This window comes from Dendrobates tinctorius, unplaced genomic scaffold, assembly GCF_039654945.1.
Source record: "Dendrobates tinctorius isolate UK_male_01 unplaced genomic scaffold, ASM3965494v1 ptg000017l, whole genome shotgun sequence".
NCBI classification, from domain to species: Eukaryota; Metazoa; Chordata; class Amphibia; order Anura; family Dendrobatidae; genus Dendrobates; species Dendrobates tinctorius.
This window is the reverse complement of record NW_027361685.1, coordinates 3,787,296-3,810,216: the sequence shown is the minus strand read 5'-3', so window position 1 is coordinate 3,810,216 and position 22,921 is coordinate 3,787,296. Positions and strand designations below refer to the sequence as shown.

The following is a 22,921-nucleotide window of genomic DNA, read 5'->3' as shown; positions in this document are numbered from 1 at the left end:
AAGGAGTGGTTACTCATTAACATAAAGGCTGAACTTCTTATCTAATTGGTCAGTTTAAATACATGTACATATATGGGTGTCCGACCTGAGGTGATTTAAGAATCAGATGATTTACTGCCCCTTGTCTTACAATGTCAGCAATGTTCAGATATCGGCTGGCACATCTGGCCTTACTTCCTCTTCTGTATGTCTGGGACAAATGTCACAAGATAATGCTATCATGAGATAACATCAGCTCCCCAGGCCCTGGCTCATGGGGTTAGGTCATCATTAGCAACTGATTATAAAGTTCAGGACAGCTGTGATTATATCTAGGTGCACATGAATGAGTATATAGCGTATATGCTGTAAGTATATAGCATATAGCCTACAGCAGGCAAGTGAGATCTAGATGAAATACATATACAGTTGTGGCCAAAAGTATTGACACCCCTGCAATTCTGTCAGATAATACTCAGTTTCTTCCTGAAAATGATTGCAAACACAAATTCTTTGGTATTATTATCTTCATTTAATTTGTCTTAAATGAAAAAACACAAAAAGAATTGTCCTAAAGCCAAATTGGATATAATTCCACACCAAACATAAAAAAGAGGGTGGACAAAAGTATTGGCACTGTTAGAAAAATCACGTGATGCTTCTCTAATTTGTGTAATTAACAGCACCTGTAACTTACCTGTGGCACCTAACAGGTGTTGGCAATAACTAAATCACACTTGCAGCCAGTTGACATGGATTAAAGTTGACTCAACCTCTGTCCTGTGTCCTTGTGTGTACCACATTGAGCATGGAGAAAAGAAAGAAGACCAAAGAACTGTCTGAGGACTTGCGAAACCAAATTGTGAGGAAGCATGAGCAATCTCAAGGCTACAAGTCCATCTCCAAAGACCAGAATGTTCCTGTGTCTACCGTGCGCAGTGTCATCAAGAAGTTTAAAGCCCATGGCACTGTGGCTAACCTTCCTAGATGTGGATGGAAAAGAAAAATAGACAAGAGATTTCAACGCAAGATTGTCCGGATGTTGGATAAAGAACCTCGACTAACATCCAAACAAGTTCAAGGTGCCCTGCAGTCCGAGGGTACAACAGTGTCAACCCGTACTATCCGTTGGCGTCTGAATGAAAAGGGACTGTATGGTAGGAGACCCAGGAAGACCCCACTTCTTACTCCGAGACATAAAAAAGCCAGGCTGGAGTTTGCCAAAACTTACCTGAAAAAGCCTAAAATGTTTTGGAAGAATGTTCTCTGGTCAGATGAGACAAAAGTAGAGCTTTTTGGGCAAAGGCATCAACATAGAGTTTACAGGAGAAAAAAAGAGGCATTCAAAGAAAAGAACACGGTCCCTACAGTCAAACATGGCAGAGGTTCCCTGATGTTTTGGGGTTGCTTTGCTGCCTCTGGCACTGGACTGCTTGACCGTGTGCATGGCATTATGAAGTCTGAAGACTACCAACAAATTTTGCAGCATAATGTAGGGCCCAGTGTGAGAAAGCTGGGTCTCCCTCAGAGGTCATGGGTCTTCCAGCAGGACAATGACCCAAAACACACTTCAAAAAGCACTAGAAAATGGTTTGAGAGAAAGCACTGGAGACTTCTAAGGTGGCCAGCAATGAGTCCAGACCTAAATCCCATAGAACACCTGTGGAGAGATCTAAAAATGGCAGTTTGGAGAAGGCACCCTTCAAATATCAGGGACCTGGAGTAGTTTGCCAAAGAAGAATGGTCTAAAATTCCAGCAGAGCATTGTAAGAAACTCATTGATGGTTACGGAAGCGGTTGGTCGCAGTTATTTTGGCTAAAGGTTGTGCAACCAAGTATTAGTCTGAGGGTGCCAATACTTTTGTCTGGCCCATTTTTGGAGTTTTGTGTGAAATGATCAATGTTTTGCTTTTTGCTTCATTCTCTTTTGTGTTTTTTCATTTAAGAAAAATTGAATGAAGATAATACCAAAGAATTTGTGTTTGCAATCATTTTCAGGAAGAAACTGAGTATTATCTGACAGAATTGCAGGGGTGTCAATACTTTTGACCACAACTGTACATATATCTTTCCATAACAACACCAGTGACCGGAGATAAACTTTTTACCTCCGATCACAGCTGAGCGGTCATGCTGTGTTCTGACAGTGTGGGAACCACGGCTCTGTGACCGGCGGAGATGTTTACCGCCAATCAGAAGTGCTACACCGGTGTTTACCACACTGCCACACAGCTTGGGAAACACCGGCTTTTGTGTTGTGCATTTTCCGCTATATTCTGTGATTAAATCAGCAAATATTGCAAATTCGGCGATCGTGGGCCGAGCATTGAAATATTCGCTCATCTCTCGCCATAATACTGTGTGAGGTGCTGTGGGGCCGTCATACTGTGTGGGAGACCTCATACTGAGCTACATGGCCACACAGGAGAACAATGTCCTTGTGATGAGTCAGAAAGTGAGAAATCCAGGCCTTTGGGCTATCTGATTGCCGTCCTTCTGAATTGGTATGGTGTTGTGTGCCAGGAGGGAGACATCAGATAGTACGTTCTGAAGGAAAGCAAAGATATAATGGCAGTAAGAATTCGGATTCCAGGCAGGGAGCATAGCGGAGACACAGAGCAGGAAGAGGTCATTAGCTCAGGTTTGCTGCACTATTGTGGCTTATAACAAAGGTTATGTACTGCCGCATGTCACCGGAAAGTTCCTGACTGCATAACGCAGAAGAAGCATTCGTAAAGTGTTGTGCCTGCCATCTGATGTATATACTTCTCATCAAGGTCTTGTTAAGTAAAGGAAAGTCTGTTTTTGAACTTTGGTCTCCCTCATTCATCTCCATACCATGTGGTCTGGGCCTACAACGACAGCAGCAATCTGCGGAGTCGTGAGTTATGACTCTGCCAAATATATATGTTCGGGCGGTGTAGAAAATTGCTTTGGAAAGGCTTCTGGGATCGACTTTGGGATTGCCCCTTGCAGACCTGGGGGGCTGGACCCTCATCTGACCTTGTTTTCCATGGGCACACCGCTGGTGAAGGTTCCGTGTCTGCCTGCTGCACGCGCCATCTTCCTACTCTGTGGTGACGTCACCGCTACCCGGTGTTCGGGCGGTGTGGAGATTTCCTTCTGAACAGCATCTGCGTCCTGCCTTAGGCTTGCCCCTTGCTGACCGGGGTGTTTTGCCCTCCTCTGCTCAAGTTAAGGCAGGGCACATCGTTGGTGAAGTTCCTGTGGAGGACTGCTGCGGGCGCCATCTTCCTCCACCTTCAGTGATGTCCCCAGGCGCGACCAATCAGCGACGCGGGATTTCCGTTACAGACAGACAGAATTAGACGATTATATAAATAGATAAATATATATATGTGTGTTATATATAGCTGACCCGTGGAAGCGCTGTTAGGCCGTCGTCAGAGTTTACTCGCTCCTTTCTTCAGCCTCCCGGCCATGAAGTTTTAAACTTTTGCTACAAATAAACTACGGACTTTCAATATGGATCAGTGGGTGCTGCAGTCCTTACTTTCTTTGATGGTGAAATTATATATATCTAATATATAAAGCTCAAGTGTGTATGTAAGTATGTGTGTATGTCCGGGATAGGCATCCGCACCGTCGCAGCTACAGCCACAAAATTTGGCACAGTCACACGTCTGGACCCCGAGAGTGTCCTAAGCTATGTTGTGAGGCGAAATTTTAACCCTGCACGTTCCAATTCACCAAACAATTTTGCCCCTATCTACATACTGGAGAAAAAGTGTGTGCACGTCAAGCCCCACCCCTCATTATGATGTCATAATGGTTGCCATGGCGACGCTGATGTCGTCATAGGTTGCAAGCCCCGCCGCTCATTATGTCATAATGGTTGACTATGGGATGGAGGATGTGTGATGGGTATATGGGCACTGGACTATGGGATGGTGGATATGTATGATGGGTATATGGGCACTGGACTATGGGATGGAGGATATGTATGATGGGTATATGGGCACGGGACTATGGGATGGAGGATATGTATGATGGGTATATGGGCACTGGACTATGGGATGGAGGATATGTATGATGGGTATATGGGCACTGGACTATGGGATGGAGGATATGTATGATGGGTATATGGGCATGGGATGGAGGATATGTATGATGGGTATATGGGCATGGGACTATGGGATGGAGGATATGTATGATGGGTATATGGGCATGGGACTATGGGATGGAGGATATGTATGATGGGTATATGGGCATGGGACTATGGGATGGAGGATATGTATGATGGGTATATGGGGACAGGCCTATGGGATCGTGGATATGAATGACTGGTATATGGGCATGGGACTATGGGATGGAGGACATGTATGATGGGTATATGGGCACGGGGCTATGGGATGGAGGATATGTATGATGGGTATATGGGCACGGGACTATGGGATGGAGGATATGTATGATGGGTATATGGGCATGGGACTATGAGGTGAAGAATGTGTGATGGGTATATGGGCATGGGACTATGGGATGGAGGATGTGTGATGGGTATATGGGCACTCGACTATGGGATGGCGAATATGTATGATGGGTATATGGGCATGGGACTATGGGATGGAGAATATGTATGATGGGTATATGGGCATGGGACTATGAGATGGAGGATGTGTGATGGGTATATGGGCACTGGACTATGGGATGGAGGATGTGTAATGGGTATATGGGCACGGGACTATGGGATGGAGGATATGTATGATGGGTATATGGGCACAGGCCTATGGGATCGTGGATATGAATGACTGGTATATGGGCATGGGACTATGGGATGGAGGACATGTATGATGGGTATATGGGCACGGGGCTATGGGATGGAGGATATGTATGATGGGTATATGGGCACGGGACTATGGGATGGAGGATATGTATGATGGGTATATGGGCATGGGACTATGAGATGAAGAATGTGTGATGGGTATATGGGCACACGACTATGGGATGGCGAATATGTATGATGGGTATATGGGCACGGGACTATGGGATTGAGGATGTGTGATGGGTATATGGGCATGGGACTATGGGATGGAGAATATGTATGATGGGTATATGGGCACGGGACTATGGGATGGAGAATATGTATGATGGGTATATGGGCGCGGGACTATGGGATGGAGGATGTGTGGGTATATGGACACTCGACTATGGGATGGCGAATATGTATGATGGGTATATGGGCACGGGACTATGGGATTGAGGATGTGTGATGGGTATATGGGCACGGGACTATGGGATGGAGGATGTGTGATGGGTATATGGGCATGGGACTATGGGATGGAGGATATATATAATGGGTATATGGGCACTCGACTATGGGATGGAGGATATGTATGATGGGTATATGGGCATGGGACTATGGGATGGAGGATATATATGATGGGTATATGGGCACGGGACTATGGGATGGAGGATGTGTGATGGGTATATGGGCATGGGACTATGGGATAGAGGATATATATGATGGGTATATGGGCACTGGCCTATGGGATCGTGGATATGTATGATGGGTATATGGGCACGGGACTATGGGATGGAGGATATGTATGATGGGTATATGGGCATGGGACTATGAGATGAAAAATGTGTGGTGGGTATATGGGCACTCGACTATGGGATGGCGAATATGTATGATGAGTATATGGGCACGGGACTATGGGATGGCGGATATGTATGATGGGTATATGGGCACTGGACTATGGGATGGAGGATGTGTGATGGGTATATGGGCACGGGACTATGGGATGGAGGATATGTATGATGGGTATATGGGCATGGTTCTGTGGGATGGAGGATAATTATAATTTGCTATAACTAACCACAGTTAGTTACTATGCCCGGGCAACGCTGGGCTCTTCAGCTAGTGTGTGTGTGTGTATATAGATAGAGAGAGAGATATATATATATAATGTGTGTGTATGTATATATATGTCTATTAGAATCCCTGCACACATACACTTAAGGAGTATTTGCTTATTAGTGAAATTTATTGAAAGCAAGTGCTCTTATAGTGATTGCGACAGAATGACGTTTCGGTCATTCAAGACCTTGATCACATAAGTCGCCTTGAACAATGTAGTGGTTCATGAAGGATGTGGTCCTTGTGATCAAAAATAGGGACAGCGAGTATGCCCGTAGTAGTTCTGAACTAAGGGCTGTCCTGAATCTCATACTATTTATATTTGGCAGAGTCATATCTCCCGACTCTGCAGATTGCTGCTGTCATTGTATTATTACACAGGATTCTTATGATGTTACATCGGATCATCTTCTTCTCATTCAGGTCTCTACAATATCGGATCCTCTCAGTGAAGATCTTCTACATAAGAGAATTTTCCTGATTTACCCATCAAGGATGGATATGGACAGAGACAAGATGGCGGAGAGGATGTTACACCTCACCCTAGAGGTCCTCTTCCGTCTCACTGGAGAGGTGAGAGATTCTGATGACGTCACATTACATCATTCTTATCTATGGGAATAACAGATGGACAGAACTGGAGAGGTGAGGACTCTGGAAATGTCTGTAGTGAGATTTATTAATGTGTTTCTCCATAACCAGGATTACACAGTGCTGAAGAAGACCTCTAGTGATCGCTGTCAGGACCCTGTGTCCGAGGGATGGGGAAGACCCCTGAGCCCAATCACGGGGCCTCCACCTCACCCCCTGATCCATGAGGACATCAATGACCAGAAGATCCTAGAACTCACCTACAAGATGACTGAGCTGCTGACTGGAGAGGTGACACTGCTGGGAATGCTGGGACATTATACTGTAACACTATGAAGGGATCGGGGGATGACGGTATCATTGTATGTGTCAGGTTCCTATAAGGTGTCAGGATGTCGCTGTCTATTTCTCCATGGAGGAGTGGGAGTATTTAGAAGGACACAAAGATCTGTACAAGGACGTCATAATGGAGGTTCCCCAGCCCCTCACATCACCAGGTAATAGGACTAAATACACACGGCCTATAATTATCTGTATGTAGAGAATGAATTCAGTCCCTGTATGTGTTTCCTCCAGATCTATCCAGTAAGAGGACAACACCAGAGAGATGTCCCCGTCCTCTTCTTCCACAGGACTGTAACCAAGAAGATCCCAGTGCTCCTCAGGATCATCAGGTAGATGGAGAGAAGGTGTCAGGAGATCTCCCCTATGATGTGTAGACGACTGTGAAGGTCTTGTGCTCAGTCTTGTTTTATCCACCAGTATTATATGTTTTATACTTGTGTGATGAGAACGGTGGAGATGGCAGGATTAGAGCTGATCATAGATGGGACTTCTCCATCTGTCTGTGACTCTTACAATATTTGTTTCAGGGTGAAGATCTGACCCATATTAATACTACAGAGACATATGTGAGGGGTGATGAGCGGTGTAAAGAGGAGATTCCCACATATGACTACCCAGGTGAGTAGTAACCACTGAATGCAGAGAAGTCACAGATTCCTCTCAGTCACCGGCTGTGGATGCTTTATCGGTGGTGTAGTCCGGCCGTATTACCATGTCACCATTTTCCCTCTAGACCACAACATTCTCCTCCACCCAAAACTGTTCAAATGACTTTGGCCATTGAAAGCCCTTTTCTATAGAACTTACAACCTGGAGCATCCACCTACCCCCTGGGATTAGTGTGAGGGTGATCCCTTATAGCGAGATCTATATGATTACTTGTACTTGTACCTGACCCAATGTAGGCCGAGAGCTCGCTTAAAGATCACACCGAACACAGAGTTAGTCCGGAATCACACTACCGTGTGTGATACAAGAAACGCATGAGTCTCTCGCATCAACATCCAGCGCTGCTGCCTGTACTCAGGACCGGAGCTGCAGCTGCATAGAAATACATGGCTGTTGATGTGAGAGACTCGTGCGAGTTTCTCGCATCACACACACTAGTGTGATCCCGGCCTTAGATGTCTTCTCTTTTCTCAGTAAAGGCTTGCACAAAACTGAAGTTTATTCTCAAGACAAAGAGACAGGAATTAGCCATTCTCTCCTTCACATTAGGAGACGCTGACCGTTACCTGCCCAGATCTGTAACTATAAAGCCAAATGACAGCGTACGTAGAATGTGCTGACAAGATAGAAAATCACTTGAAGAAAAATCTTATGCTGGGCCTGTAAGAGAAAGCGGAGGGTAATGATGCTGTTGGCTTCCTAGATCCCTGAGATCTTATCGGATGAATCTTCTCTCCCTTCTGTGCTGCTGAATGTCTCATGGTCCCTACAAGACCAGGTCCAGTCTTTCTGGCCAAACTTCCCTTTTATGATTAACAACAGTAAGGCTGCGTTCACACATCGCGTTTTTTTCGCGGTGGTTTTTTTATCGTGCGATTTTGCCGCGAAAACACGAAAAAACAGCAACCCATGCAATCCTATGGGATTCTGCAATGCTGTGCTAATGCTGCGGCTTTTCCCGCGGTGGAATCGCTTCGCGGTAAAATCCGCAGCATGCTCATTAATTTGTGGAATCGCGGCGATTCCACCCACGTAGGGATGCATTGTTCTGCTTAATTTCCGCATGTGGCTGTGCCCACCATGCGAAAAGTAAGCAGAACATTTGCGGATGGTACCCACGGTCCGGAGGAGAGGAGACTGTCCTCCAGGCTCTGGGTACCATATCCCTGTAAAAAATAGAATTAAAATAAAAAAATCGGGTTATATTCACCTTCCGGCGTCCCGCGCAGCGTCCCCAGGCCTCAGCAATACACGCGGCAGCTCCCGTTCCCAGTAATGCATTGCAATGCCTTTGCTGACGTCGTGTATCGCGATCATGTAGCGATCTCGTGAGACCGCGACGTCAAAGGTCATTGCCGCAATGCATCACTGGGAACGGGATCTGCCGGAGGATTGCGGAGGCCTGGGGACGCTGCGCGGGACGCCAGAAGGTGAATATGGCCCAATTTTTGTATTTGTTTTTTTTTTACTATTTTTAACATTAGATCTTTTACTATTGATGCCGCATAGGCAGCCTCAATAGTAAAACGTTGGTCACACTCGTCAAACACTATGTTTGACGAGTGTGACCAACCTGTGAATCAGTTCTCCAAGCGATGCTACAGATCGCTTGGAAAATGCTAGCATTCTGCAAGCTAATTACACTTGCAAAACGCAAGTTTTTCCATGGGAAAATCGCGGGAATTTAAAATGCGATTTTCCCGCGGAATGGAATTCCGGAATTCTCGCGGTAACTTCCGCTGGAGTTCCGCAACGTGTGCACATAACCTCACTGCACATTTAGGCTGAGTGCAGACGGAGTTTTGAGCCCTGCGGATTTTTCCATGCAGAATGGAAGAAAACCGCAGGTCAAATGACCTGCATTTTTCCTGCGGATTTCTTCCATTTTTCACGCGGTTTTCCATTGCGGTCTTCCCCCTGCGGATTTGGTAACAGGGGAGATAGAAAACCGCACAAAAGAAGTAACATGCTGCGGATTTTGTACCGCAGGAAAACCGCGCGCAAAAATCCGCAGCGTCTGCACAGCGGTTTTTTTTTTTTTCATTCATTTTAAAGGTACTGTACATCACAATGCGGATATGCAACGTTTCTGCGCGATAAAATCCGCTGCGGAAACGCTGCAAATCTGCATCGTGTGCACATGGCCTTAGGCTAAGTGTGAATTTCTGTCCAATAACAGCAGAGTTTCCCTTTATCCTGACTTTTCAATTTGTTTTAAAACCAACTAACTTCAAGGAGGATTGTGATAATCTCCAGGACAAACATTCCACCTGTGCCATGATAGATCTCTAAGCTGTGCGTGGCTGAGGGCTGTAATATACATTTATTCCCGCCTGCAGGAGATGTGTTGGCTCCAGCCCTGGTGTCATGGATTCACTCCACGTCATACATTACATTGTTTTCCATCCTAAGGAATTCAGATTACTGCACAATCTCTCCTGAAATGGGGAGCAATATTATTTTCTCTAATCTTCTGCTCAGGATCCATAGTAGCTCCAATGGTCCACCATAAATGAGGGCAACTCTGGTTTACTGTTGTGTAATCTGTATTTGTAGTTTTCAGTTAATGAGATTCTCGTGCTCTGGGGCGGGGCTGTGGGTGGGGCTGTGGGCGGGGCTTTATGTGGTGCTCTGATTACATATTCATCTGTATTGGCTTATGACAGGTCGCTGACCCCTCACTGACCTGCCCCCATTATTACATAATGCATATAATAGCATTGATATTATTGTTGACTAGAGGTGTGCCCGATGTTATCGCATCGAGAGGGAAGTGTATGTGTGTGTACATGTGGGTGTGTGTGTCCCGCAGCTGCCTGCGCACCCACCTCCATGCAGTCACAGCTGGCAGGAAAGAGGGTGGTTTGCGGCCTGTGCTGGAGGTGTGTCTGTGTGTATGTGAGTACATGTGTGTATGTGAGTACGTGTGTGTATATGTACATGGGCAGGCAGCGGCGGGTCCAGCGGCGGGGTGGGTTTCTAGCAGCAGCCAGCTGGCAGGAAAGACTGTGGCTTGCGGCCTGTGCTGGAGATGGGGTGCGGCGTCACCAGAGGGCGCCCGCACCCCATCTCCAGCACAGGCCGCAAGCTGCGGTCTTTACTGCCGGCTGTGACAGAGGTAGGTGGGCAGGCAGCGGCAGGTCCGGTGGTGGCGGGAGGGTCCCGGCGGTATCCCACTGGTGGTACTGTGGGAGGGCCTGGTATCACCAGCATGTGCCATATTGGAATACCCATCACTTTGGTATTCCAATATGGCGGTCGGCGTACTTCCGGTGCGGCGCTGTGGATTGTGGGATTCGACGACATCCAGACGGAAGTGGATGACAGACAATTTAAGATAAATATATATATATATTAAAATAAAAACAAAGAATTGCGCTAGTAATACCCACATATAATCACTCTCTTAGTGGGAGGCAGGATTATTGTCTAGTGTTTCATATGTCTCCGTATAAGAACCTATATATCTCACTATAAAGAGAAAAACCACCCACATAAAACACTAACTTCATAGAAAACAGGATTTCAAGTATAAACGTGTAAATATGTATATCTCACTACAACCAAGGAGCAAAACTTTTTTAAAAAAATGCAGCCAATCTTAATGTTCAATATACATTGGTGCGTCTCTCACCAAAGGAGGGGAATCGTACTGACCATACAGGTTGTTGTTCAGACCATATGCGATGTGTGACAGTCTTGGATTCAGCACCTGGCAATTCCTCTCCTGATGAACTTTGATGAACTCCAATAGTGGTGAAATAGTAAGTCCAAAAAATTGAGGAGTAATAATGGGTAAAAAATGATATGGTCACCTCTAATATACTAACGGGCGATGCTCCGGCCGGTAGCAATCGCCCAGTCTCCCCAGTGCTGCAATGTCCGTGGACAATGGAACATGCAGCGGGAGACGCGGTAAATGCCGGCAAGGTACAGGACCTTGCGTGAGGTCACAGTCACGTGTTAGGTCACGTGATCGGCAAAGTAAGACTGACAGAACTCGCAACCAATCCTACGCGTTTCGGAGGCTTACTGCCTCCTTCCTCAGGGATGTTTGCTGTCATTGAGGCGACACATATATACCCAGTCCATATAATGTATTGGACCTATTTATTGAAAGCAAATAATTCAATCTCGCTGTTTAAGCCATGTGGTCTAAGAGTGTTCATTTTAAATATCCACTCACTCTCTACTTTAGACATTTGTTCAATAAAATTTCCTTTTCTCCAGTTTTTCTTAACTATTCTAATACCAGTTACCGTAATACCACTAATAGAACCTCCATGATGTGTAAAAAAGTGATTGGAAAGAGGATGGCCAGTAAATTTATTGATAATATTACGAAGATGTTCAGCGATTCGTACCCACATTGGACTAATGGTTCTTCCAATATATAATTTGCCACATGGACAACTAAACCCATAAATAACCCCTTTAGTATTGCAATCAATAAAATCGGTGATTCTATTCTCAATCCCTTTATTAGTGATCATTTTTTGTTTTTTAGTGTTTAATTTTTGACATGGTCCACATTTCCTACACGAGAAAAAACCACATAAGAGATTTTGACCACCATTACTGTTAACGTTGGAAATTCTTGGAATTGAAGGTGCAATCAAATTACCAAGATTATTTGCCTTCCGAAAAACAAACCTCGGATACATAGGTAATGTTTCCCCAATAATTTTATCATTTTGTAAAATGTTCCAATGTCTATTGACAATGTTCCTAATAATCCTGACGTTCGAATTATATTGTAAAATAATCGGAATTTCATTTTTGACAAAAAAATCATTCGGAATCCGTTCTTTTGTAGAGTCTAATAATTGGTCCCTTTGTATTTTTTCTAACTACTTCTGTAGTTTTTTCCAATAATTTTACATCATATCCCTTATGTTTAAACTTCATATTCATGGACTAGGCAGACAGTACCCATATTTTAAAACTTTTGAAAAATGTAGTGTGGCAGGATCACTACATTATGGGGACTCTGGATATCACCTCACTGTACACTGTCTAAGAACAGTGTGATACCTAAGGAACAAAGGGAGTTTATTCTGGATTGTATTGAATTTATTTTAACGCATAATTATTTTAAATTTGGGGCGAACTACTACTCCCAGAAATGGGGCACAGCTATGGGTACAAGGTTTGCCCCTAGCTATGCCAACCTTTATGTGGGGAAAATGGGAACTCGAGACCATCTATATGGAAGGTGAATTACGGACAAATTTGGTATTATGGCGTCGTTTTATCGATGATATTTTTTTCATTTGGTCAGGGGGTGATATTTTATTGAATTAATTTTTAAGTGATTTAAATAAGTTATTTTTTAAATTTCACTGCAAACATTAGCCATAAAGAGTTAAATTTTTTAGATTTGAGGATTTTTATTGAGGGGAACACTGTTCAGACTCAAATATACCACAAACCTACGGATTCAAAAAATTTTATTTCCTTAGATAGTTGCCATCTTCCGAAATGGCTGTTAAATATTAGTTTTTCAAATATATATAGATAATGCCTATAATATTGTGGCTATTGTGAGGCTTAGAAAGAAAATTACATCCAGTAAAATGACACCAGTGGCGCTTGTCCAGTAGCCTCTATCTCTTACTTATAGATGCTACTGTGCAGGCGCCGCCTTCCCTGGTGTCATTTTGCTGGATGTAATTTTTTTCTAAGCCTCACAATAGCCACAATATTATTGTGACAGGCTCAGCTCCTGCTGAGCCCTTTTTTGAGTGGACCCTCTGGGCCGTGGCACCCACCCACCGAGGGCGAGCTTACCTTGTGAGAATCCACCCCCTATACAGGGAGTGTCAGGGGCAAGACCAAGGGGGTGAGCCACCACGACTGCTGGGACCAGACGGCCGGCTCAGGGAAACGCTATGGGCAAGTGTCTGACGACAGATATCCAGGCATGGTGCGGTTAGGGAACACGCCAAGGTCCAAGGCTAGGTGCAAGGCAAGGTGTGTGTGTAGTGGACACGCCAGGGTTCAAGGCTAGGTGCAAGGCAAGGTGTGTGTGTAGGGGACATGCCAGGGTTCACAAAACGAGACAGGGTGCATGTGTAAAGACACGCCAAAGCACAAGGTACGAGACAGAGTGCGTGTATAGAGACACGCCAAGGTCAGGGTTCAAGGCAGGGTGCGTGCTAGGAGCCACGCCAGGGTTCAAGGCAGGGTGCGTGCTAGGAGCCACGCCAGGGTTCAAGGCAGGGTGCGTGCTAGGAGCCACGCCAGGGTTCAGAGCAGGACGCGTGCTAGGAGCCACGCGGGACGCACACCTCACTGGCCAGTGCACACGGCTGTAACGCCAGCACGAGGCACAACCTTGGCACAGGAGGCGGGCAAAGGAACCTTCGTGCTAGGAGCCACGCCAGGTTCAGGGCAGGGTGCGTGCTAGAAGCCACGCCAAGGGTTCAAAGCAGGGTGCGTGCTAGGAGCCACGCCAGGGTTCAAGGCAGGGTGCATGCTAGGAGCCACGCCAAGGTTCAGAGCAGGACGCGTGCTAGGAGCCACGCGGGGGACACACCTCACTGGCCAGTGCACATGGCTGTAACGCCAGCACGAGGCACGACCTTGGCACAGGAGGCGGGCAAAGGAACCTTCGTTCTAGGAGCCATGCCAGGTTCAGGGCAGGGTGCGTGCTAGGAGCCACACCAGGGTTCAGAGCACGACAAGGCAAGGAACAAGGCAAGGAACACGGAGCAGAACATAGACAGGAACAGAGCCAGGTCAGAGCGAGGACAGAGTCTAGCAGCGGAGCGTAGGCCGAAACCCAGAGCCAGGCCAAGGGAGAACCTTGGGACTAGACTTGGAAATGTGCAAGAGCGCACCATAGGACAGAGAGCGGAAAACCAGGCTGAGACAAGAACATTAGAAGTACTACAAGGCTAAGAATAGCAAAGACCAGACATGGCGAAACAGGCAAGGCAGAGAACAGAGGAAGGACTACAAGTCAAAGAATAGCTAAGGCGAGACATAGCAAAACAGGCTAAAGCAGAGAACAGCGGAAGGACTACAAGGCAAAGACAAACATGGCACGAGAGACAACACAAGACATGGCACAAGACAAGAGACGGAATACGAGTACAGTGCAAGGGCACAGAATAGAGGGAGCAACCCCACAGACAAAGAGCCATGCAGGGAAGCAACACAATAATCAGGCACTGGGCATAGGAAGGGGCCGTCTAATATAGGGCATAGCACCTCCTCTTCTAGGTCAGGACCAGGGGAGCACTTCCAGTTCAGATGCTCCAAGATCACAGAGTGCGGTCACATGATTAGGGTGTCAGACATGAGGAGATAATTGCAGAGCCAGACAGTGCAGGATCCTAGGAAAGGTCACATGATCAGAGTTTCAGACATGACGAGGTGACTGCAGAACCGGACAGTGCAGGATCCCTGTAAAGGTCACATGATCAGAGTTTCAGACATGACGAGGTGACTGCAGAACCGGACAGTGCAGGATCCCTGTAAAGGTCACATGATCAGAGTTTCAGACATGACGAGGTGACTGCAGAACCGGACAGTGCAGGATCCCTGTAAAGGTCACATGATCAGAGTTTCAGACATGACGAGATGATTGCAGAACCAGACAGTGCAGGATCCTTGGAAAGACACATGATCAGGGATTCTAGACATGACGAGGAGATCACAGAAGGCAAAGCAGAAACGCAGACATCCTGCAGCCCAGCAGACCTGAGGTGAGTGTGCACACTGCTCTAGGGAACAAGCAGTTATAGCAGACACAAGGTGCGCATGCACATCGCTCCAGGGGTTCATGAGGCAAAACAGACATGGCGGACGTGACAATTATAGGCATTATCAACAGTGATATCAATGCTATTATATGCATTATGCAAAAAAACCCCTGTTTGGGAGAGAAGAACAGACAATTTGCGGCGCCCTAAGTGCGTAAACACAATATTGTAGTCTTTAAAGGGTGCACAATTTTATGCACTCACCTGATAGAAGACTAATATAGCTTTGGATTATGTATCCTCAAAAATCCTTCCTTTTGGAATACTTCTCTGAAGACAGGGCTTGCAGCTTGCCTCGGGTGGATCCAAGTGAAAGAGCCGGGTTCAGGCTCACACAGGATGAGTAAATCAAGAAAGGCACATCCAGCCCATAAACGGCAGCGCTTCCCAGGACTCACATCCAAAGATGATATTCCATATTTTTTTATTTCATAGGTTAAAAAAGAGAGACAACGCGTTTCGGATACAGTGTATATCCTTCATCAGGTATCATAAAAACACAGTACAAATCCTAATAGTATAAAATTCAGTTACACTTATATATAGTAGCAGCCTTTTATCCCAGTCTCAGAAACTTGATTTAGGGTGTGGACCAAGTTCAGTTTATGGGCTGGATGTGTTTTTCTTGATTATATGCATTATGTAATAATGGGGGCAGGTCAGTGAGGGATCAGCGACCTGTCATAAGCCAATACAAATGAATATGTAATCAGAGCACCACATAAAACCCCGCCCACAGCCCCACCCACAGCCCCGCCCCAGAGCACGAGAATCTCATTAACTGAAAACTACAAATACAGATTACACAACAACCACAAGACGGATTTCATCACCAGGTATCATTGTAATCAGTATAACGGCGCTGACCTGACAGTGTCTGTAGGTTACTGAGCACAATCCTGCTGACAGGTTCCCTTTAAGACATCTCAGCTCTGTACTATTATACACAGTTCTCTATAAATGTGTAATATTTCTTCTTGAAACTCATCTGACAGAAAATATTGGAGCTTACAATAGTTTAGATTGTGACGTCACCGAGCCCCATACTCTAATTACCCCAGAGAGGTTTCACCACTAGCTGCTCATTTATTACTGATGGAGACTGTGGAGTTTGATCATTTCAGTAGATGTTATTGTCTATAGTCACAGTGTTTGATTACAGTAGTGTCCAAAATCCTCTGATTTAACCTCTTCCTGCAGCCAGTTTTGTGTTCCTAATCAGGCCCCATTATTAATATCTGACGTGTGTCACTTTATGTGGTGATAAATTATTCACAAAGGATAATAGAAAACAAATGGATCTTACAGATTATTCTCCAGCTTCGCACTATACCCTACATACGGTTGTACACTACTGTCTGGGCACATGGCAGTGTTCAGAAGGGAAGGAGCGCCATTTAGCTGTTTGAATGCAGATCTAGCTGGAATAGTTTGCAGACACAATGTATGGGGAGCACTGTTCATGGTCACCTGGCAGCTCAAAAGATGTCCACCATGAACATGCTTTCCATATCCCAAGGATTGCCTTGCTCATCGCCCTATAACACCCTTACATGGAATCTGGACTTACACTGGGACCCCTAGGCTTGGACCATGGTGTTACCTGCTATTCTGTGGTGTTAGATGGCAAGAAGAATAGTCAGGTAGCTGGGTCAGAACCAGAAGGACAGAACACAGAATCAGAAGACACAAGAGTAGTCAGTAAACGGGCCACGGTCAGAGCAGGAAACAAATACACAAGCCACAAGCTGAGCACATAGGACTGAACCAGAGGAGAACAGCGCTGTATCTGGCAGATTCCGGCCATGTGCTTTGCACTTTAGTAGGGTGTGGTACTTTCCAATTGGCTGAAGTAGGGAGCAGATTACTCCAGCTGGACAGCAGGAACAGATCCCAGATGAGATTGGACACACCATATGCAGAAGCCCTAATATAATTAAATGACAGAAAACCAGAATAGTCAAAATCCCCATAAAGTGATTCCATGTTATTAATTAATTCACTGATGGTTGTAATCTATACACACGGGGTCAAAATTGTTGGTACCCCTCTTTTAATGACAGAAAAACCCACAATGGTCACAGAAATAACTTGAATCTGACAAAAGTAATAATAAAGAAAAAATCTATGGAAATGAGCAATTGGAAGTCAGACATTGCTTTTCAATCAAGCTTCCACAGAATGTGTAAATCGCGGGGTGTTCACTAATTAGCATCACAGGTGTCTACAATCCTGGAATCAGTGAGTGGCCTGTATAGAGGCTACAGATCCTCACTGTGCTGTGTGTTGACATGGTGCGTATCACACTCACCATGGACCAGAGGAAGTGAAGGAAAGATTTGTCTCAGGAGATTAGAAAGAAAGTTATAGACAAACATGTTAAGATACTGTCACACTTAGCGATGCACCAGCGATCCCGACCAGCGATATGACGCAGTCAGGATCTCTGGTGCATCGCTAAGTGGTCGCTAGTGAGCTGCCACACAGGCAAATCTCACCAGCGACATCGCAGGGGTCGGGGGTCGCTACTTACTTGTCAGACGAGGCGATCCTGACGTCCTCCCGCCCGCATCCACCAATCGCTCGTCGGCGCCACAGGAAGCCCAGCAGGAGGCTGACGACGAGAAACGGTCCAGGATGTTCTTGCGCGATCAGCGATAACCAGCGGGGGAGCGGTCGGAGGTAAGTATCAGACAGCGATATCGCTAGCAATATCGCTATAACGTCACAAAAACCAGTGACGTTATAGCGATATTGCTAGCGATATTGCTTAGTGTGACAGGCCCCTTACAGGTAAAAATTATAAGACCATCTCCAAGCAGCTTCATGTTCTTGTGACTAAAGTTGCACATATTATTCAGAAATTTAATATCCATGGGACTGTAGCCAACCTCCCTGGACATGACCATATGAGGAAAATTGATGACAAATCAAATAGATGGATAATATGAATGGTAACAAAAGTGCCCAGAAAAACTTCTAAACAGATTATAGGTGAAGTTTAAGCTCAAGGAACATCGGTGTCAGATCGCACCATCCGTCGTTGTATGAGCCAAAGAGGACTTCATGGGAGATGACCAAGGAGGACAACATTGTTGAAAAAAAAATCATGAAAAACAGACTGGAATTTGCCAAACTACATGTTGACAAGCTACAAAGCTTCTGGGAGAATTTCCGAAGGACAGATGAGATAAAAATGGAACTTTCTCGCAAGGCACATCAGCTCTATGTTCATAGATGGAAAAATGAGGCATATCACAAAAAGAACACTGTTCCTACTGTGAAACATGGAGGAGACTTTGTACGTTCTGGGGCTGCTTTGCTGCATCTGGCACAGGGTGTCTAGAATCTGCAGGGTACAATGAAATCTCAAGACTATCAAGGGATTCTAGAGAGAAATGTGCTGCCCGATGTCAGAAATCTTGATCTCAGTCGCAGGTCATGGATCTTGCAACAGGATAATGACACAATACACAGCTAAAAACAGGCAAGAATGGCTAAGAGGACAATATTGGACTGTGCTGAAGTGGCCTTCTATGAGCCCTGACCTAAATTCTAATGAGCACCTTTGGAAAGAGCTGAAACATTTCATCTGGAAAAGGCAACCTTCACACACGAGACGAGTGGGCCAAAATACCTGTCGAGAGGTGCAGAAGTCTCAGTGACAGGTACAGGAATCGTTTGATTGCAGTGATTGCCTCAAAAGGTTGTGCAACAAAATATTTTAGTTAAGGGAACCGTCATTTCTGTCCAGGCCGATTTCATGAGTTTTCCTTTTTTAAATTCTGTGGAAGCATGGTTGAAAAGCAATGTCTGACTTTCATTTGTTAATTTTCATAGATTTTTGATTTATTATTACTTTTGTCAGATTCAAGTTATTTCTGTGACCATTGTGGGTTTTTCTGTCCTTAAACGAGGGGTACCAACAATTTAGACCATGTGTGTAGGAGGAGTGAATATTTTGACTCTACAGCCACTTTCCGGAAATTAACATGCAGTGGATGTTGGAGAGTGAAAATTACACATTTGCCATTTTCTTACCCAGCACATAGTGCCCAGATTGTGCTCCAGGAGACACCGCAAATTAAGTGGATTCTTCTCACTATAATATTGCTAAATACAGGGATCCTAAGGCTATGTGCACATGTATGCAGAAAATTTCTGCTTATAAACCGGATTCCTTCCCAGAAACCGCACGTTTTTTCTGCGCGTTTTCCGTGTGTTTTTTGCATGGTTTTTGCGAAAAAAAAGCACGGTTTTTATGCGTTTTTTTTCCGCGCAATTCCATACACATAGAACTAGCCAGAAATGCGGAAAAATCCGTGAAATTAATGAGCATGCTGCGTTTTTACAGCGAAGCGGTTTTGTTTTTTCGCGGTAAAAAACATCAATATGCACAAAAAGTGCAAAATGCATAGAAATAAATAGGAAGTGTATTTTAATCGTTTTTTTGAGCGGATTTTTTGGCAAATCCGTGGAAAAAGCGCGAAAAAAACGCTACGTGTGAGCACAGCCTAAATGCTGTTTGCGCACACTGCAAGACTCCGAAATGAGAGCGGATTTTGCTGGATTGGTTTATAGAAACCTTGTTGCTTTTCAGCAGCCTTTGAGCCACTAATAGTGCGGGAACCTCTGTTTTTCCATTGACAGATGATGGACCTGAGTGGGGACTTGTTTTTGTGAGATGAGAATTGGTATTATTTTCGCCTACATAACATTGATTGGTTTCTTTATATTTGTTATTTGTAAGGCAGAATGAAGAAACAGTTGAACACTACACACTACTGGTTCATCCAACAAGGTTTTCTATTAGACTGTGAACTGTCATTGTCTTGGTAAATAATTTAAAGGTTTTTACATAAGCTGTCCATAAAAATGGCAAGCTACCGTAAGTAGAAATGTTCAAAAATATAAAACTCAAGGATATTTTATTAATAATAGTTTTTTTATCTTAGCAGATGACTGTACCAGGAGATCAGAGGGACTACTGACATCTTCAATTTTTAAATCTGATCATCTTGAGATCCAACAAGATACAACTGAAGTGATTGCTGTTACTCCAGATATATCATCATCCATTCACAGCAAAGATCTGTCATCTGATCCTATGAAACGGGTCCCATCTTCTGATTCATTACTGACTAATAAGGGAAATCAATGTCACAAAAGAGGCATTAAAAAACAACCTGCTACTAAAGCAAAGAAGTCATTCTCATGTTCAGAATGTGGGAAATGTTTTAACCAGAAATCCGATTTGGTTAATCACCATAAAACTCACACAGGGGAGAAGCCTTTTTGCTGTTCAGAATGTGGGAAATGTTTTGCACTTAAATCACATTTTGTTACTCACCAGAGAACTCACACAGGGGAGAAGCCTTTTTCCTGTTCAGAATGTGGGAAATGTTTTATACAGAAATCACATTTTGTTACTCACCAGAGAACTCACACAGGGGAGAAGCCTTTTTCCTGTTCAGAATGTGGGAAATGTTTTGCACATAAATCAGATTTTGTTAGACACCAGAGAACTCACACAGGGGAGAAGCCTTTTTCCTGTACAGAATGTGGGAAATGTTTTAACCGGAAATCACAATTGGTTTATCACCATAGAACTCACACAGGGGAGAAGCCTTTTTCCTGTTTAGAATGTGGGAAATGTTTTAACCTGAAATCAGATTTGGTTAATCACCATAAAACTCACACAGGGGAGAAGCCTTTTTGCTGTTCAGAATGTGGGAAATGTTTTGCACATAAATCACATTTTGTTAGACACCAGAGAATTCACACAGGGGAGAAGCCTTTTTCATGTTCAGAATGTGGGAAATGTTTTAACCAGAAATCAGATTTGGTTAATCACCATAGAACTCACACAGGGGAGAAGCGTTTTTCCTGTTCAGAATGTGGGAAATGTTTTAACCAGAAAACAGATTTGGTTACTCACCAGAGAACTCACACAGGGGAGAAGCCTTTTTCCTGTTCAGAATGTGGGAAATGTTTTGCACATAAATCAGATTTTGTTAGACACCAGAGAACTCACACAGGGGAGAAGCCTTTTTCCTGTTCAGAATGTGGGAAATGTTTTAACCGGAAATCACAATTGGTTTATCACCATAGAACTCACACAGGGGAGAAGCCTTTTTCCTGTTCAGAATGTGGGAAATGTTTTAAGCTGAAATCAGATTTGGTTAATCACCATAAAACTCACACAGGGGAGAAGCCTTTTTGCTGTTCAGAATGTGGGAAATGTTTTGCACATAAATCACATTTTGTTAGACACCAGAGAATTCACACAGGGGAGAAACCTTTTTCATGTTCATAATGTGGAACAATTTTTAGCCAGAAAGGGAGTCTTGTTCCACACCAAATAACACACAGGGGAGAAACTTCTTTCTTGTTAAATGAAAAATAAATCTTGATCACATCAGAGAAGCCATTTTTCCTGTTCATAATGTGGTAATGTTTTAACCAGAAATGGAATCTTACTAATAATAATCTATCTTTTTATATAGCGCTTACATATTCCGCAGCCCTTTTCAGTTTGCACACATTATCATCACTGTCCCCAATGGGGATAACAATGTAAATTCCCTATCAGTATGTCTTTGAAATGCAGGAGGAAACCCACGCAAACACGGGAAGAACATACAAACTCCTTGCAGATGTTGTCCTTGGTGGGAAGTTGAACCCAGGATTACAGCACTACAAGGCTGCAGAGATAACTACTGAGCCACCTCACCAGAGAACCCACACAGGGGAGAAGCCTTTTTCCTGTTCAGAATCTGGGAAATATTTTAACCGGAAAGCGCTTCTTGTTAAACATCAGAGCAGTCACACAGGGGAGAAGTCTTTTTTATTTTCTTAATGTGGGAAATATTTTACTAGGAAATCAGCTGTTAATAAACATCAGAGACGTCACATAGGGGAGAAGCCTTTTTTATGTTCATAATGTTGGAATAGTTTTAACCAAACTTGAATTTTCTTAAATGGGTTGTCTCTTGTCATTCCTCATGTTTGCTGACAAAGGGATAAAACTAAACTTCATTAATTCCAGATGTAAAACTATACCCATAATTCACCCCCTGAAGGTTAGTCAGTAGGTGACTAAGAGAAAAAAACACCCCACATTTCAGTATATAGGGTGAGGTGATGTATACACACTCACTCTCCAAGCCTCTCATTTCTATGGGTTTCATTGTGATCACCAAAGGCGTCATCAGGTGACTATTTAATATTGATCTATATTCAAGCGAGACTGGACAAAAGACAATTAAAATCATGTATCATGTTATCCGAAACAGAAAACTAGCCCCATATAGGCAGATCCCAGACTTCAAACTATATACTTCATATAGTTTTTACATCACGAGAGACATGGATCTATCATTCTACAGGAAACAACCTAGGGGTTTTCAGCCTCGGTTGGAAGAATACAGATCTATACAGATCTACTATTGCTGAACCATGGATACGATTGGAGAAGCCAGGTTGTGATCCTCGGATCAACTGGCCTCTTACCTTGTATGGACTGAATGGATTGTCATCTTCCTACGCTTATCCTTACCTCCTCTCTGTGCGTGCCACAGGTGGGGTAGCGATCCTGGGAGCGAATCAGCGGAAGGGTGAGACTGTAATGTTCACTCTGTTGGGTATTTTGCTGGGACTGTTCTATGTGTTAGCTGCCTGTTTTGTG

At 44.4% G+C, this 22,921-nt stretch overlaps 1 protein-coding gene across 1 annotated transcript; it reads left to right on the top strand.

Moving 5' to 3' along the window:
- The first annotated feature begins 2,392 nt into the window (after positions 1 to 2,392).
- On the top strand, positions 2,393 to 21,664 carry LOC141082390 (uncharacterized). Its single transcript, XM_073566329.1, has 3 exons — positions 2,393 to 2,434; positions 7,324 to 7,414; positions 20,193 to 21,664. Exons 1-3 carry the CDS (start codon positions 2,393 to 2,395, stop codon positions 21,548 to 21,550), a joined length of 1,491 nt encoding a protein of 496 aa, XP_073422430.1. The 3' UTR covers positions 21,551 to 21,664.
- The last annotated feature ends 1,257 nt before the right edge of the window (positions 21,665 to 22,921 follow it).

What these genes read in the sequence shown, in the direction of transcription:
- LOC141082390 (XM_073566329.1), top strand. Translation starts at nt 2,393, where the DNA reads ATGGCCACACAGGAGAACAATGTCCTTGTGATGAGTCAGAAA. An exon ending in TCCTTGTGATGAGTCAGAAA is followed by an intron (nt 2,435 to 7,323) that starts GTGAGAAATCCA and finishes TATTTGTTTCAG; the next exon opens with GGTGAAGATCTGACCCATAT. An exon ending in TCCCACATATGACTACCCAG is followed by an intron (nt 7,415 to 20,192) that starts GTGAGTAGTAAC and finishes TTATCTTAGCAG; the next exon opens with ATGACTGTACCAGGAGATCA.